This window comes from Xiphophorus maculatus, chromosome 4, assembly GCF_002775205.1.
Source record: "Xiphophorus maculatus strain JP 163 A chromosome 4, X_maculatus-5.0-male, whole genome shotgun sequence".
Taxonomy (NCBI): Eukaryota; Metazoa; Chordata; class Actinopteri; order Cyprinodontiformes; family Poeciliidae; genus Xiphophorus; species Xiphophorus maculatus.
The window spans coordinates 1,060,517-1,077,801 of record NC_036446.1 but is presented as its reverse complement, the minus strand read 5'-3'; the positions used below and the strand labels follow the sequence as shown (position 1 = coordinate 1,077,801).

The window sequence follows — 17,285 nt, the reverse complement described above, 5'->3', positions numbered from 1 at the left end:
CTGGAAAATGACCTCAAAACAACAATATTATCATTTATCTCCATGATTTATCGTCCAGCAGCATTTGTTACGGTGTAAGGTCAAAGTTCAGCTAAACTAAGTAAAGCTGAATCAGTTTCTGTTTCTCCTCCGTCCATCAGAACCGACCGCCGGCGCCGCGCTGCTCCCCGGTTACCCTCAGAACCCGTACGACCTGCCCAGGAACAGCCACATCCCGAGCCACTACGACCTGCTGCCAGTCCGGCCCAGCCCGACCCGCAGCATCACCCCGCCGCTGCCTGGCAGCCCCACCAGCTCGCTGCTCTGAGCCCAGCGCCCTCACTGGGACGCTCCCAGTTCCACCAGTTTATTTCTTCGTCACTGTGTTTGAGCGTCGCAGCGTCTGAACTTGATGAACAGAACTTCCTGCAGAGGGAAGAAGTGACGGATCCGTCCAGAAGCGGGTCTGTTGTTCAAAGGAACTGAAGAACTGAAAGTTCCTGAACTGTTTCTCAGACAGGAAACTCGGCTCCTGACTATGAAACCTCTTTGGAAACATTTCTGCTATTTTTACACAGTTTCTTATTTCCTGCTCACATTCAGAGATCCAGCAGGAATCAAAGTTTCTCTTTTCTATGTTCTAGATATATCTGTTCTAGATATGGACTTCTGGATATTGTTGTGCTTTTCCCTTATTGTGTTGAGCTTCATTCTCCTGCATGCCAAAGAAAGATAGAAAAATATTCAGAAAAGACCGATAGTTTTTTTTACTGATGTTTTGGTTAATAATCGCCATGTGACTCAGCGTAGAAACACCTCCGACCTGAAGGAGGCGCTGCAGAGAAAACCCCTCCAGTTTCTCTCCTTCAGAAGTTGGAAAAATCGTAGCGAAGAGTCGTTTCCAGAAAACGCTTCGCTCTCTTTTCAGACTGATGAAACCGGTCCCGCTCCGGCCCTCTAGCGCCACCGTCAGGTTACAGCCACACACTGGATCTGATCTACAGTTAACGCCGTTAGATCAGAATTCTGCAGAATTTGCTGAGATCCCAACCAAAAGTTCCAGGTCTGTATCATGGAGGACTTCAGGTCAAAGGTCAAGGTTCAAACCGGAAACATGGAAAGTTCCTTCAGGTCAGGAGGGAAAATCAGGTGGAACAGAAACGCTTGTAAAGTTAGACAAAGATGAACAGAAATAATTTGGATGATTCAGCCTGACAGCAAAAAATATTACAGGCTGAATCATCCAAATTATTGCAGTTAACTTTTGACTGAGCGGATCCGGTCGCTGATCCGGTCGGATGGAGGAGTTGACGCTCCGTCTGGACTCACTTCTGACCGTGAGTTAAGAGACGAGAAAATGAAATCCTGAATCCACCTGACCTGAGTTTTTCCACATGAACTTTGTCCCTCTGTCACATCCTGGACAAACGGAAAACCATTTTTCCTGTTTCACTTTCATGGCTGTGAAGGCAGCAGCCGTTAGCTCAAGGTGTTTTGGGTTTTTCAGGTAAAATTTCCAGAGTTCTCCCTGTGAACATTTTCTTTTTACTGTGTATTTAACAGGGTAAACATTTCCTCATGCATAGAAAACGTGCATTACAGGTTTCCATACTTACAACTTGTGTCTTTCCCGTTGATTTATATCAAAACTTTAGCTAAAATCTTATGAATCTTCTAAAACCTCCACTACAACACCTTCTGCAGACATGCAGTGAGGAAACCTTTGACCCTGCAGATCAGGCTGGTTTGTTAAAACGCTTCATGTCTAAACAGTGAACAGATTGGATCTTTTTACTGACGAATGTTTTCCGAACCTTCGTGATCGATTTTTATCTCTAGCTAGCTCAGCAGTCAGTCAGTTGACTGTAACATCTGTAAACAAAAGACCAAAAAACATGGTTGAGCGCAAAAAGAAGGAACCCGAGGACTCGGCCTTGAGGCGTCCCAAAATTAATCATCAGTTTATCTGTGGAAAGGTGCAGAAGTTTACGTCTTAATTTCAGCCGCGGCAATGACAGAACATGACAATCAGATGTAAAACTGCTAATTTTGTGTTTTGATTCCTTTTTTAGAATAATTTCCTGTTCTTGTTCATCTCTGACAGAGAAATGTTTGAATAGATGTACCGACTGCTTTCTTTTCCCCACTTCCTGACCTGAATAAAGTCAGCCTGACTCAGGGGGGCGTGTCGTCATCATCAGTTATGTTCAACAACCCTAACTTCTGCTTCTGAGCTTTTGCTACGACCTGTTAGCAAAAACACGTCGGACATGTTGACTGATGTGTTTCTCTTGCAATTACATCTTTATTTAAAAAATCGTGAAATGGAACAAACATGTCGCACATCATGTCCGAAAGTCTGCAGTAGCTCTGTGGATCTTAGAGAATAGACTTTAGGTGAGAGGAGCTGAATCGTTATGGATATAAAGCCGTTTCCATGGTAACAGTTTGCATTCCTACTCGCTGCATGACTTCATGGCGGAGTTATGACGCCATGACGTCACAGCATCCAGCTAAAACACAAAAAAATCTATGAATTTGAATGTAAAATTTGGATTTACAATGTTAAAAGTACATTTTAAAATATGCAACCGTCATAATGCCCGACCTGTTACCGATCTGCCTGTTAGCTCGTTAGCTACTAGCCGAGTTCAAAAAATGTTCTGAGACTCCATGATGCAAAAACTACTGAATAGTTTTTGCAAACACTGACAGAGAGTGAATAAATAATTGAGTTGATCAGCAGGTTTATGACTGGTGCGCTTTATTAAGATAAACTGATAACTTATATAGACACAATTGTACAATTCATTGGTCTGTACAAAACATAAAACCATTCGAGTCGAGCCCACGCTTCGCCGTCACACTTGGCTGAAATGACATCATTTCATTCTGGTGTTTTCACTGAAATTACAGTCAGTTACAGGATTCAATATAGTAAAAAAAAAAAGAGTCAACACAGGTTTAAAAAAAAACAGCAACAACAACAACAGAACCAATGTGAAACACGATCAGGACCAGAACTCAGAGAAAAGGAATCAGTTCGTCCAGAGCTGCCCTCTACCAAACACACACACACTCCTGGGTTCAAACTGCAAGCACAACACACACTCAGGGTTTGAGCTAGACCGGACCGGACTGGACTGGACCGGACCGGACCGACCCCGTTGGCGCGTCACGCTGCCCACCAGAACCTTCTTCCAGAAGGAGGAATGAGAATGTCGGCTATGTAAGGCGAACGACAGAAAGCCATGCATCGTGTCGAATCAGAGGCAGCTCGGTGTAACGTAGGCGTCATGTGACCGGGCGGGGGTGGGGCCATGAGGCGGGGCGGGGCCATGAGGCCGGGGACCCAACTGCATGGATCCGCCCGCCTCATGTGGTTCTAGTTCTGGATGTGCAGAAAATCAAACTTCAGCTAGAAGAGCGTGTTGTTAGGAATCAGTGATCGCCCGGCTCCTCTCTCTCCTGCTGCCATGGATTCTGGGAAAACGCCACGCAGAGTTAGCTGCACAGGAATGTCATCCGGGAAAAAGATTAGCGTTTCAGTCCTTCAATTCTCCAGAAGCGCTCGGCTCTGCATAGTCGGAAAAACGTGACGGATTAATTCTAGTGATCCAGGTGGAGCCTGGCGATGCGGCGTTCCCGATCGGACCGCGCAGCGCCGCCTCCACAGTACATTGCACTAAAGAGGAGGAAGGGGGCGGGGCTTAAAAGCTGAGATACGATGTGCTTTACGGTGATTACATGAAGGAAGGAGACGAGAAAAAGAATCACATTCATATTTTAAGACATTTCAGTGACATGTCAGCGCATCTACAGTAATGAAATCTAACGTGATATGAAATGCGCCTGCCGTCCTGCAGAAGCCTACAGGGGGAGGGGGGCCCCACACTATGTACCGGTGGGGTCAGGGGGTCAGGGTGGGGTCAGGGAGAGTTCAGGTCGCAGGATTAAATCTGCGTCTCGATCAGGCAGTCTGTTTGGGACGGTGTGGGTCAGGGGTCACAGGGTCAAAGGGTGGGGCAGCAGCGGGTCCACGGCCGGGCTAGATGTTCTGACAGCACTGCATCTTTGGTTTGTTCTCAGTGGGCTGCACCTGGATGTTGACCACGTTGTTGCTAGGCGACATGTCGCTCTCCTGGCGCTCCGACATTTGCTTCTGGGAGACGATCCGGTAGATCTCTGCAGGGGCGAGGAAACGGATCACTAAACGACACTTTAACATTTACTTCTGCTCATCCTGACGACAACCAATAAACAGACCTTGGTCGTCATGGAGACGACTGCTGACCAAAGAGTAGCTAAACACACAGAACCAGAACTGAACTTTAGCTCAGTGGTCCAAACAATTAATCGACTTATGACTGCTGATTAATTGTTTATTCGATTAAAATTTGTTAGATTAACTGATAACGTCAGCCTATGTTGTAGTTTGGCCTCCATCCAGCAGGGGGCACTGCTGGTAATCCTGAAGCAGAGCCAGTTGATACAGAAACAAACATGGTGGAGCCATAACAGAAGCATAAAGAAAAATGGTCCAAACAAAGGCCGGTGTGGGATGATAAATCCACTTTATGCAGTTCTTTTTAGAAATATGATTATCATGTCATAAATATCATTACCACTTCGCTATCCTATGAAGGTGAGGATTTGACGACAGAAAAACGATGAAAGCAGAAAAATAGAAACAGAAAAAAAATCATGAAGTCAATAATTAAAGTTTATTTTGAGGACTGTCAAGTTTTCAAAGCTTTAACATTAATTAAATATCAACCAAACGGCACTGATGTATGAATATCTGTTCATTATTTCACTAATTTTATTCTGATCTTTTTTCAGCAACCTAATACGTTCCCAGTTTGCTATATTTAACAAATATATTTAAGCTTATTAATGTGAAAAATACATAAATTTCGTTTATTCAGTCAGTATTTAATACAGCTGACAAAATATTGTTAAAATGTAATTACTTTTTTTTATAAAATTCATCATATTGTGAAAAAATTAACCATTATGTTACGGAAAGACGATCGCCCTTCTTGATGCAAAGAGAAAACTGGGTTTTAATAAAATCAATGAGATCAATCGGCTTTAGAGAAACTCAATCAATAACTGCTTGTTTGGGTTGATTCTATAACTTCCTGTCATATTTAATAGGATGTGTGTTATTGCCTCAGTCTCATCCTGAAGCTGTAAATCCAGACGGTCAGCTGACCCACATTCCTCTGGAAGTTAAACATCCACAGGTTTAACGTCAGAACGTCCAATCAGACGCTGCGATGCTGCCAGCTGGACCAATCAGACGCTCCGCCTCTCCCTGCTGTTATACAGCTGAGCCGACCTTCAGAGATAAGCTAGCTGCTCCGTGCTAGCTGCAGCCAACAGCCTCATAAAGCTCCGATAAGGACAGCGGGGGACGGGTTCTGTTGACAGGGACAAAGATGGCCCATAACGTCAGAGCTCACCTGTCAGGATGGTCTGGAAGGCCGTCTCCACGTTGGTGGAGTCCAGCGCCGACGTCTCCAGAAAGGACAAACCGTTTTTCTCTGTGGAGGAAAGTGAAAGAGACGTCTGAGAGACATGTGACCAGCGGGACGGGTCGTCCCCGTTCCCATCCTGAGGCTGAACCTGGACTGACCGGCGAAGGCGCGGGCTTCGTCGGTGGGCACAGCGCGCAGGTGGCGCAGGTCGCTCTTGTTGCCCACCAGCATGATGACGATGTTGCTGTCGGCGTGATCCCGCAGCTCCTTCAGCCAGCGCTCCACGTTCTCGTAGGTCAGGTGCTTGGCGATGTCGTAGACCAGCAGCGCCCCCACCGCGCCGCGGTAATACCTGCAGCATCGCAACGAAGACCACAAACAATCACCATCATCATCATCATCATCACCACCACACAGTCAGACTGTTACTGGAAAAATCTCTCAACTGTGGATGCAAACATAAACATTTCGCATGTTTTTCACATTTCCCACCAGCCACTTGGCCTGATGCTTTTGAGCTTTTTAAAGGGATAATTGAAATAAATTGTTCCTCATTATGTGTTTGGTCTCTTTGATCATCCTATTAATGCAACTTTAAAGTGATAATATGGAGCAAAATCAGAAACTGAGTTTCACGGCAGTCAACAGGAAGGAGCTGAAGGTGTGAGACAAAAGGACAGTTTTTGGTTAGCGTTAGCTCCTGCTAAATTTTTTATATGCTTAGTGGTTCAGCATTAGCTTACACTCATTTTTATGCGTGTAGTGATAGCTTCTGCTAATTTCCTAATGTGTTTAGCATTAGCTTCTGCTATTTTTTATGTTATTAGCGTTAGCTCCTGCCAAGTTTGTAATGTGTTTTGCATTAGCATCTACCATTTTTAAAGAGATTAGCGGTTTAGGGTTAGTTTCTGCTCATTTTTTGCTTAGCGGTTAGCCAGTAGCTTCTGCTAATTTCTTATGTGTTTAGCATTAGCTTTGGCTAATTTATTATGTTTAGCATTAGCAGAACTTAGATTCTTGTTCAGTGAATTAGCTGTGAACTTAGCGGTTAGCTGTGATTAATAACTAGTGCAAACATGTATTCTCCATTAATTTTCCATGACAACAGTGGTGGCCATCTTGAAAAATAAAAACATGGTAATATGTAATTACAACTGCTACGAGTCCAACTATGTATGATGTCACAGTCACACCAAAAGTATTGATCTGAGATAAATACTGGAAAAATTTGTGCAAAACAAAATTTTCCTTTACGATCATCTGAGTTCTTGGATCTGCATGTGGAAGATTTACTGAACTAGAACTTTTCTGCATGAACATGAAGTTGTTATTAATAAAAGCCTTTCTGAACAGCTGAAGCAGCTCCCAGCATGCCTCGCTGGACTCACGCTGACGTGATGGCCCGGTAGCGCTCCTGGCCCGCCGTGTCCCAGATCTGGGCCTTCACCGTCTTGCCGTCCACCTGGATGCTGCGCGTGGCGAACTCCACGCCGATGGTGCTCTTACTCTCCAGGTTGAACTCGTTCCGGGTGAAGCGGGACAGCAGGTTGCTCTTCCCGACACCCGAGTCCCCGATGAGAACCACTGAGGCGCAGAGAGCAGAGTTACAGGCCGGCCCGCTTCCTGGTTCTGTTTGAGAGCTGCTCAAATGCTCCTTTGGTTTAAAGGGTGTGAAATTTTATTTTCCCTGAAAATAACTTAAATTATCCAAACAGTTGAATTTCTATCATTAAGAAAACTCTCAACCGGAAGTCGTAATTACAAGAATAAAACTCATAATAAGAGCATCAGTTTTAATAATTATGACCTTAAAAATCCAATTCTGACTTTAATTCTTGTAATTATGACTAAAACACAGAATATTTCCATCTTCCATAATTTTGACTTTTAAAGTAGCTATAACTTTAAAACTTGTAATTAAGACTTAAAAACTGATAAATATGAGTTCAAATCTTCTAATTATGACTTTTATTCTTGTAATTATGACCCAGCTCATAATTTCTTCCCAGAGGACAGACTGGTTACAGACTGGTCTGCAGAGGACGGAGGCCCAGGAGGGACAAACATCCCTCTGGTGTCTCTGAATTTCCAACATTGTGAAATTAAAAGCCAACAAACATCCAAACTTTCCTCTGTGATTTTATGACTGAACAATGATTCTGAGATTATGATCCATTTATGGTTAAAATTTAATGTTTTCAGTTTATTTTACTGTGTTCACGATTAACAATGTTTACATTTGATTCTATGAAGCCGTTGCATCTTTTCCAACAAACTGACTGGAGATTTAGTTTAATTTCACTTTTTGAAATTACTATGCTACAATAAAACCAGCTGAAAATGTGGCTGCATAAAAAAACTAAACTTTCATAACTTTCTGCTTTTCTCACCAAAAGTAAACAGCACAGCAGTATTTTGTTTTAAGAAATCACTTAACAATAAACTAACAAAACTTAAACCACCACCAGAGTTTCCTGAGTTTCAGGTTTTCTTGTCTTCGTGGCCGTTTCCATGGAAATACAAAATAAATCAACAACTAGCTGAAACATGAAACAAAAAACAAAACTAAAATACAATAATCAGCTGATAGCAATTAACCGATCAAACGTTTTAATCCCCTCATCTCACTCTGGTTCTATAATTCATTTTATTTCTACTATTCGTTTATTTTCTGAGCTGCTGCCTGAAAACTTGCAGCTCTGGACCGATTTCACGTTCTGTTCCACACAACCTCAAACTTCCAGGTGTTTTGGGGATTTTATGTGACAAACCAACAGAAAGTAGAGCAAATTTGAAATTGATAGTGAAACTGTTATCTGAAAAGTGTGGTGTGCATTTATATTCAGCTCTGCAGAACCTCATCTGTGGTTTCTATCCACCAGCGCTGAATGAATGCACACAAAAACATCTCCAGCTCACTCAGCCTGCTTGGAGAACAGCAGTTCATAAGTCTCTCCAATGCTTCTTAGTTTGATTTAGGTCTGTACTTTGACTAGGCCACTCCATATCATCTCTGGCTGAAAGTTCAGAGTGTTTGTCCTGCTGGGAGGTGAATCTCCATCCCAGTCTCAGGTTTCAGCTGCCTCCATTTTCAGTGAGGAACAGCATTCACATGCATGCCACACTTTTCAGATTTTTACTTGTGAAAAGAAAAACAAATCCCATAAAATCGGATTGTAACAAAACGGGTCAAGTTTAAAGGGTGTGAATACTTTTGCTATGTCCTGTAAATAAATAAACACATTAATGTTAATGTTAGCAGCAGTTAATAGTCTTTTTAAATTAAACTCAGTTGGACCCTCCCAGAACCTTTCCCACCCGAACAGAACCGACCCGTTCCGGGCCCAGGCTCTCCTCTCAGCTCCGATTCTGGTCCCGGGCCCAGTTAAAAGACCCGCCGGATGCCCGGTCCGGACCTCTGCAGGATGATAACGGCTCAAGGTGTGTCCCACAGCCAGCCGGCTAGCCCGAGCTAACCGCTAACATGAACCCAGAACCGCCGGGTTAGAAAAGAACGGCTTTGTTATGTCCGGATCACACCGGAGCCGTTTGGGCTAACAGCCACTGATTACCCGTTCTGACCCGGTCCAGAGAGCCCGCTGGGGGTCGGAGAGTCAAACGGAACACAAAAGAAAAGGCTGGTTCCGTTAGCTGCCAGTTAGCCTGGGAGATAACAGCGACGGGAACACGACCTACCTTTGAACAGATAGTCGTACTCATCGTCTCTGGTGCCCATCGTGTCAAAAAGAACAGGTTAGTCCGATATTTGATTTATTAAAAACTAAAAATCAGAAATCTTTCTGACTCTCCAACGGGAATCTGTTTGGAATCTGGACGTCCCTCCTGTCTTCTTCTTCGCTAGAATCCAGGCGGGTGAACACTCGGGCCCCCTGGTGGTCAGGAGAGGAATCTGCATGTGCGGTGGCACCGTCCAGAACCACTAATTCTGCTGCCAACATCTGACAAAACGTAAAGATAACTTTACTTTAGGAGAATAGTAAGTCACCTGCTTTACTTTGTAACAAAAAACACCTTTCTACAAAATAATGAAAGTTAAATACAAATATTTAACATTCATTAACATGCGTAATTTTTTCAATAAAATTTATTGTGAAGATGAGGGAAATAGAACATAACAGAAATTCTTGGAATTTGATTCTCTGATAGTTAAATGCCCATACAGGAAAACTTAACAAGCAATCATCAAATAGAAATAAATATATAGACAAAGACAGAATATTTGAAAAATACAAAATAAATTGATGAAACAAAGATTGAACCAGCAACCTTCCCACTGAAGGATGACATTTAATCCATTAATTTATGTAATCTGCTTCACTAAATCTGGTTTTATGACAAAAAACATCCAGGTTAACTCTAAGTTACTGATTCCCGTTTTCCCAACATTTACAAATAAATCTGATTGTTGCTAATAGTTGTGCTTTATGATTTATCATAACTGCAACTGGATTCTCTTTACATTCAGTTTAATGTTCATATAGATCATCAACTAAAACCTTTATTTTTTCCTCTGTGACTTAGAATGGAAACATTTTCTCATAAAATAGTGTAATGCAATTTCGGCAACAAGCAGACAGGCGAAACTCAATGGTTTACAATTAATTTACAATTTACAATATGCAATTTAAAATAAGAAAAACCAAACAGTAAAGTCCAGGAGTGAATCCTAAAATATCAACAGGAGGAAAACACAGAAAAACAGAATGAGAAAAAGGAAGATCTGACTGAGTTACTGCTGATTAGGAACTGGGTGGGAAGCCAGGCCACCATCTGTGTTTACAAAACTTTTTGCAAAACGTTGTCAATATTCTATTTATTTTTTTTAAAAACACAATTTGCAGTAGCAAAGTTTCCATTGATTAAGAAACACAATTAAAATCAGACGTGATTAAGTTTAAGTCATGAAATCATCCTTCAGCTACTTCCTGTCTTCTTCTTTGTGGTTTGTGTCAGTGGTAACATCCGGTTGTTGATCATGTGACCCGTGTGATGCCAAAATAAGTTCTTCTACTGCAGCCAAAAAAAAAAACACTTCATCCTGGCGCCAAAAGTTTTTATCAAAACCGAGGTTTTTTTCTAAATTGCCATGTTTCCATAAAGCAAATTTATCTTGAAAATGTCAAATTGTGCAATTATACAATCAATGGAAATGCAGCAACTGAAGTTGAACTGAGGAAATGGCTGTTATATTAACCAGGAAGCCCGAAACCCAAACACTCCAGAGTCGAGACGCCAGAGGTTAGAGAAGCAGAAGATCCAGAACGTTCTTAAAGGAACTTCAGGGACGCATCATTCATTTCTTCTTGTTTTCAGGGAAAAATTTCTTCCAGTTAATGTTCTGCAACACAAAGTTAAGAAACATTTTCAGATTTTATCAGCAGCATATTTATGGCTCGTTTCCACTGAGCGCTACGACGCAGGGCGGTGCGGTTCGGGGTTTTATGGGCCGACAGATCCAGGAGAGCGTTCCCACCGCCAGTTTACAACGCCACAGGCAGAAAATAAGGGGAGTAAATTTACACCAAAAATCTCAAACATTTTTATTTTAATCTCAGAAATTTTCAAGAAAAGACAAAGAAATTTATGAGTCTCAAAAGTCGAAAAATGTTGAACTTGTGAAACTCTGAAATTTCCATGTTTTTTTCTTGAAAATTTCTGAGATTTTTTTGGCAAAAGTGAGACATTGTCTTCTCTCCCTACATTGGCTCTAGTACTCCGTTCACCAGCTGGGCGGCGTTACACCCAAACAGGTAAAATGGTGTCATTTTAGTCTGACGGGAAACAAGCAGTGACATTTTTCTGTCCCCAGTCAGTGGACCGTGGATCCTAACCGTACGGTACCATCGCCGTCTGGACCTGCAGCAGACCCAGGAATGGTGCCGTATCATCGGTTGTTTGGGCTTTACAATAGAAACAGATAAAATGGCGAACCGAACCGCACCGACTCAGTGCAAACAAGCTATCAGTTATTTCCATTCTTACATTTTTCCCCCAGGTGCTTTTGGGTTTTTTGCTCTTCACGTCCTCCACCGACTCGTACGTGTTGCTGTGGCCGGCGCCGTCTCCGGGGATCTGCTCGTACGTGTCGTCGGCGGTCCGCGTGGGGCCATGAGGGACCTCGGCGTACATGCTGACCGCCTGCTGGGCTGGACTTCCTGCGGCGGCCTCGGAGGATTGGTACAGAGGGTTGGGTCTCAGCTGGTCCTGGCTGCCGTTCTCTGGTTCTGACCCGAAGCTGCTCTGACTCACACCTGGAGCGTGGAAGGAGTACGTGAGGCAGGTGACCTTCTTTGGCGGGGCGGACGCTGTGACAGAGAGGCTGTTAAACTTGTTGGAGTATTTCTCTTCCTCCTTCTCCTCCTCGTCGTCGTTGCCCAGATACGGCAGGGATTGGCTCCGGCTCTCCACCTGGCTCAGATCAGCATCCGGCACAATTTCTTTGTAAAAATCACTCGAATTGTTTGAGTCTGTTGGGTGGAGCAAGTCTTTGTTAGCGGGCAACGGCGGAGTTGTCCTTCCTCTGTGTCTCTGTGCTCTGTTTGGGTTGGTTGGCATTTCACTGGGATGGGACATTGTGTCTGGTAGAGATCCACTCAGGGAAAAACCCAAAGGCATTCCTCTTTTTGGTACCGGAGGAAGGGCCTGAAAATAACAAAGCAAAGCAATTCAATCCAAAACTTTATTTGGAGAAATCATAAGCCATGCAGCACCTGTCTACTCATGTCTTATGTTGTTTGTTTTTTGTTGTTTTGGACTAAAATGTGAATTATTTACCTAATAAAGGTGTTATTCTTCTTCAGAGGATGGGCTAAATGCTAATGCTAAAGCGCTAACTTCAACCATGTTGCTGCACCATCTACAGGAATGGAAGGATCCACTCTCAGGAGAACATTGCATCACACTGCGTTGCCTTGTCCTCTTAATGTTAGATGCACCTGGACCGGGTCAGACCAGACCATAGATTTACTTCCATAAAGTTCAGTTTCTATGATGCCCTTTGTTATATTTCATGGTCAATTTAATGTTGGTGGCCTGGAGTTATCTGTAATATGCAGGTATGAAGTGCATTAAGTCCATTGTAGAGTTCTGGATGTACAAAAATTCAATATTTAAACTAGTGCATGGTCTAATGTATTCTGTGTTGACCAATAGCTGTAAAGACCAGAAAAACTCTTTAAGAGTTGACATAAATTCAAAAACATGCAAATGGCCACTGTAGGGAAAGCAACTAATTTAAATGGACTGTAAATAATGAATTTATTTGACTTGCTCTTTCTAACCAGGCTGACCTGCAGGTGAAGAGGAACCAGAATGAAATGATCAGCTTTTCAGTAAGACTTCAGTTTCCATCCTACCTGTGAAAGCGACGATGCATCCACGGATACGGTTCCCGTCAGCTTCCTGTTTCTGGATTTGGGAGGGAGGGAAGGCGCCGGTGCTGGAGGAGATTCATTTTGACGCTGCTGAACCTTTTTTTTCTTGTCAGGTTCGACTTGGTCCCAGATGGACCGCAGAGCTTGAACACTGACACCTGAACTCTTCTTGGCATTGACCACATCATACAGATCATCAGCATTGTCCTGAAGAGTAACAGCAGAGTTACTTTATGATCCGCAGTCCAGCGGTTCAAAGGTGGGAGACAGATCTGAGTCTAATCTAACCAATGGTGCTCAAATTAAGGTCATACTGGTCAAACTTAACCACAACCATATTCTAATCCAGTAACATAAATTAGCTTATAACATGCTAACATTTGCTAATTAGCAAGAAACAAAGCTAGTTAGGATTTTCTCAGGCTAACAGAGACATTTGGTAAAAACACATCAGATTTTGAAGGCAAAATATACGATGCTAGTGGGTTTCAAACTGTTTAGCATAGCAGCATGCTAACATTTTCCTGATTATTGTTAAAGATATGACACTCAAATAGTTTGATTTGTGCTAATATTTGCATATTAACAAAGTCACAAATTCACTATATTTCATATTTTAGAGGTTTATAAAAAGTGACAATACAGAGTTTTCCCCTGTTTAGCACATTAGCATGCTAGCATTTCCTTATTAGCAATGCCGATGTAAACTGATAAGAAAAACTCAAATTATTCAAGAAAAATGTATTTGTGGATTTTTTTGTACATTTGCAAAGCAGCCAATCCAAAGGCAAGCTAAATACCTACAAACTAAATACATGGGCAGCTAGCTAAATACCTGGCTTCAAACTAAATATTAACTTGAAGTTTAATTAGGAAGCTAAAAACGTAACTTGAAACTAAATAGTTTGGAGTTAGTTAGTTTGGAGCTAAATATCTGACTATATACTTAGTTTGGTGCAAAACACTTTTTTGGTTTACAGTATTCAACTAGCTAATTCCATCTTAAATTGACGGTCTGAGGAAAAGCAGATGAAGAGCTCAGCTGAAATACTTGAAAAGCAGGATTTTGTCTCACATGGCAGCAGCTGGAGGTGAGGAACTCCCCAAACGGCTGGATGGGCCGGACCTTGTAATGCTCGATCAGCTGGGTCAGACTGCCAAACAGCTGACAGTCTCCTGCTATCACAAACTGCCCTTCAGGATTTTGGGAAATGACAAAATGGCGACACCTGTCTTGACCTCTGAAGGGCGGATAGTCGTTCAATCAGAGAGTTGTGAGCGAATCATTCAATGATTTACTAGGAAACTTTATTTGCCTCACTTGTAGGACAGGATGTAGCCGATGGCTTTATCACTGAGGCGGATGAGGAAGCAGCCCAGAGATTTATCTCTCAGCACATCTTCTGCTTCCCTGCAGTGGAGTGGGAGAAAGGCAATTAAACAGAACTGCAGGCAAATTAGATTCAAAAATATCCCAGCTGCATCATGGAGCTGCAGCACACAGGCAGCGGCCATTCGTTCTGTCAGAGGGAGAATTTACCGCACAAAGTCTCTGACGGTTACATTAGAGGAAGAGAAGCCCAACAAGCAACGCAGGTTTGCAAACCTGAATGAGACGAGAAACATCTGCAACAATGTTTTCTGGACAGATGAACAGAAATAAACCAAAACAGAGATGTGTGACCAGCATCATGTCTGGAGAAAACCAAACATCTCATCACCAACACCTCCTAACTGCCAAACACGGTGGTGGAAGAATCATGGTTTGGGTTTCTGTCGCATCCACTGGGCCTGATCTGCTCTGTGTACTGAGATATTCTAGCATCAAACAGGAGTCCAAATAAATCCCAATGACTGAAACGGGAAAGAATCAATGTGTAGCAATGGCCTAGTCAAAGTGTAGACCTCAACCTGATTTAAATGCTGTGGTGAGACCTTCAGGAAGCCGGTTGGTCAGAATTTATCCACAACAATGTGAGAAAGTTTTAGAGACAATAGCGGCATCCAAACATTTTCAACGTTGGCCAAAATCAAGGAGAAAGAACTCAGGAGCCACAATTTATTTATTTTTTTTATTTTCAGTTAAAAATGCAAAATGGTTTCATTTTCAGTTCTTTTCCTTTTTCCTACTAAGCAACAAATTAGCAAGTATTTTAATTTAAAAAGGCTCTCAAAGTTGTGCAGTTTCATAACTCGTCAGTCAGCAATAAAACTGAGAAGTGTCTTTGAAAACTCTTGGCTGCACATTTTAATTATTTTGTGCGACTGAGTTTGTTTTTGAGTAAAAAGTTGCTGTTGTGACAGAAATTACTATGGCAAAAAAAACATACCTAATAAAAGAAAAACATTGGTTCTGTACCTAAGATTTTCTATTTCAGATATAAATTTGTCATTGAAAGTCTCCATCTGCCAGGGGTGTTCAAGGTGCGGCTCAGGGGCCTTTCACTGCCCACGGAACAAATCTAGGCGGCCGTTGATCACAGTTCAGGAAGTTGATGCAGATTTTAAAATAATGTTGGGGTGAAGTTTTCACAGATGAACAGATACTTTAGAACAGAATATGGCTCAGTCTTGATTTGCTTGCCCAGGTCTGCATTTTAGTTAAAGCTGCTGGTATCTTAAATCAAGAGATTTAAGAGATTTGATTTCTTCTACAAGTAAAAGGAGATAAAAAAAAGAAATGTCCAGCAGCTTTAACTAAATTGCAGACCTGGGCAAGCAAATTAAGACTGAGCCATTTTCTGTTCTGAAGTATCTCTACTTTTACTTGAGTAAAATTTCTGAATTTTCTACCCGCTGAATGAAAAACAAACATGTTTTAACCAAAAGCTCCCCAGACACACCTGCAGTTTCTGTTAAAGTTTCAAAAGTTTTTTATAGAAAGAAACTGATTTGTAAAACTTTTCTTTAGCGTGATTTTATTTTTTGTTACTTATTTTGGTCCTTAAATACCAAAATCAGGTATTTGGTCCATCTGATGATGTATTCTTAAGTATTACATGATTGATAATTTGATCAGTTACTCAGTAGATGAGAAAACGTTTTACCAAATACTTTTTACTCTTGAGTAATTTCTATGACTGCTACTTTTTACTTTTACTTCAGTAAAAATATGTTGAGGTATTTTTACTTATAATTTTTGGGTACTCTGCTCGCTTCTGCCTATTCTAGAAGCTAACTTTAGCATTCTGCTAACTAGAAAGAGAACTGAACATGTGACTGAAATGCTAAAAACTCAAAACAGCCACTAAGAAACCTTCAGATCAACAAACTTAAACATTTTTAGCAGCTGCAGCAGCAGATCGCAGGAATAAATCAGATGAACTTTTATTGAAGTAGTGCAGATCTTACTTTCTGGCAGCGAGGCCCTGGAACCAGTCAGGGAAGTTTCCGTTCTGCAGGATGAGTGGCGCCTGCGTGTCGGTGAACCACCTCAGCACCAGCTCCTTCAGACCTCCATCTGCCGCCAACGTCTGCAGGTCCGCCATCGACTGCTTCGCCATCCTGGGTCAGGAGCTGACCGAGCAGCGCCGTGATCATGCGTAGCCACTAAATGAGTCTCCAAAGGAAGCAGAGACGGTTCATTTGACTGTTTCAGTTGGATGTCAGTCCCACATGAAAGGTGGTATTGTTCCAGCTTATCTACTGAGCGCTCCACCTCTCATCCCGTCCCTGTTTCATTTTAATATCTCTGTTCCTCGTCCCAGATTGATCTTTAACTGCTTTACTGTAAACTTGTACAATCTTTGTTATGATACATTTTGTGTTGCCATACATTTTTTCTTATTATTTCATGTAATAATTATCAGTTCCGCTAACTAAAAAAATTAGCTAACCTATCCCTAAAGCACTAACTGTAAACATTAATTCCACTAACACTAAAGCAAAACACCAACATAATATATCATGGAAGCTATCCCTAAGTAATATACCAACATTTTATCTAGCAGATGCTAATGCTAAAGTAATTTATCAACATATCTAGTGGAAGCTAACGCTAAAACAATATAACAACGTAGTATTTAAGCTAAAGCACCAAATTTAGTCATGTTAATACCCAACCTGGCAATAACAAAGTGTATAACATGCATCCAACAGTCTCTGTTTTTTCTCTATGTCGAAATGTCTTAAAATAAATTCATAAAATGATCCTGAAAATTTCAGCCTGGAAAAGAATGTTGACATGAAAACGATGTAGGAACTTTAAACACAATAAATGTATAAATTCATATAAAAGTTTTCTTACTTTTTTTTATTTTCTTGTAGAATTATCCAGAAAGATTTTCCACCAATTAGCTTGCTTTTCGTTTAAGTGAATGCTGAACGCGTACCGAAAGAGCCGCCAAACCTCAATCAAAGTAATGCAAATTAAATTTTACTTCAATTTCTACAAACCTCAGTGTGGGATATTTTTTTATGACCTAATCTT

General features: G+C 41.8%; 3 protein-coding genes across 5 annotated transcripts in view; 1 reads left to right on the top strand and 2 right to left on the bottom strand.

Annotated features, from left to right (window-relative positions):
* Positions 1 to 2,159, top strand: part of LOC102223573 (multiple epidermal growth factor-like domains protein 11) — a 94,539-nt gene extending 92,380 nt beyond the window's left edge. For all 3 annotated transcript variants that reach the window (XM_023332160.1, XM_023332161.1, XM_023332162.1), the window contains one exon: positions 141 to 2,159. In XM_023332160.1, coding sequence (XP_023187928.1) covers positions 141 to 307 — 167 coding nt within the window. In that variant the 3' untranslated portion in view covers positions 308 to 2,159. The remainder of the gene's footprint in view (positions 1 to 140) is intronic.
* A 563-nt stretch (positions 2,160 to 2,722) lies between these two features.
* On the bottom strand, positions 2,723 to 9,326 carry rab11a (RAB11A, member RAS oncogene family). Its single transcript, XM_005809490.2, has 5 exons — positions 9,159 to 9,326; positions 6,851 to 7,046; positions 5,621 to 5,814; positions 5,448 to 5,528; positions 2,723 to 4,164 (listed from the first exon to the last, which is right to left on the bottom strand). Exons 1-5 carry the CDS (start codon positions 9,196 to 9,198, stop codon positions 4,028 to 4,030), a joined length of 648 nt encoding a protein of 215 aa, XP_005809547.1. The 5' UTR covers positions 9,199 to 9,326; the 3' UTR covers positions 2,723 to 4,027.
* A 263-nt stretch (positions 9,327 to 9,589) lies between these two features.
* Positions 9,590 to 16,462, bottom strand: LOC102223314 (SH2 domain-containing protein 7-like). The gene is made up of 6 exons (XM_023332048.1): positions 16,208 to 16,462; positions 14,178 to 14,267; positions 13,932 to 14,097; positions 12,839 to 13,063; positions 11,466 to 12,125; positions 9,590 to 10,821 (listed from the first exon to the last, which is right to left on the bottom strand). The coding sequence occupies exons 1-6, from the start codon at positions 16,357 to 16,359 to the stop codon at positions 10,777 to 10,779; spliced, it is 1,338 nt and encodes a 445-aa protein (XP_023187816.1). The 5' UTR covers positions 16,360 to 16,462; the 3' UTR covers positions 9,590 to 10,776.
* Positions 16,463 to 17,285: the final 823 nt, after the last annotated feature.

Bases quoted from the DNA above. Each gene is read 5' to 3' on its own strand.
- rab11a (XM_005809490.2), bottom strand. From the start codon at position 9,198: ATGGGCACCAGAGACGATGAGTACGACTATCTGTTCAAAG. The intron at 7,047-9,158 runs GTAGGTCGTGTT...TCTGCGCCTCAG, and splicing joins GTACGACTATCTGTTCAAAG to TGGTTCTCATCGGGGACTCG. The intron at 5,529-5,620 runs GTCAGTCCAGGT...TTTCCTCCACAG, and splicing joins CGAAGCCCGCGCCTTCGCCG to AGAAAAACGGTTTGTCCTTT.
- LOC102223314 (XM_023332048.1), bottom strand. From the start codon at position 16,359: ATGGCGAAGCAGTCGATGGCGGACCTGCAGACGTTGGCGGCAGATGGA. The intron at 14,098-14,177 runs GTGAGGCAAATA...TCCGCCCTTCAG, and splicing joins GGCTACATCCTGTCCTACAA to AGGTCAAGACAGGTGTCGCC. The intron at 13,064-13,931 runs GTGAGACAAAAT...GTTACTCTTCAG, and splicing joins TCACCTCCAGCTGCTGCCAT to GACAATGCTGATGATCTGTA.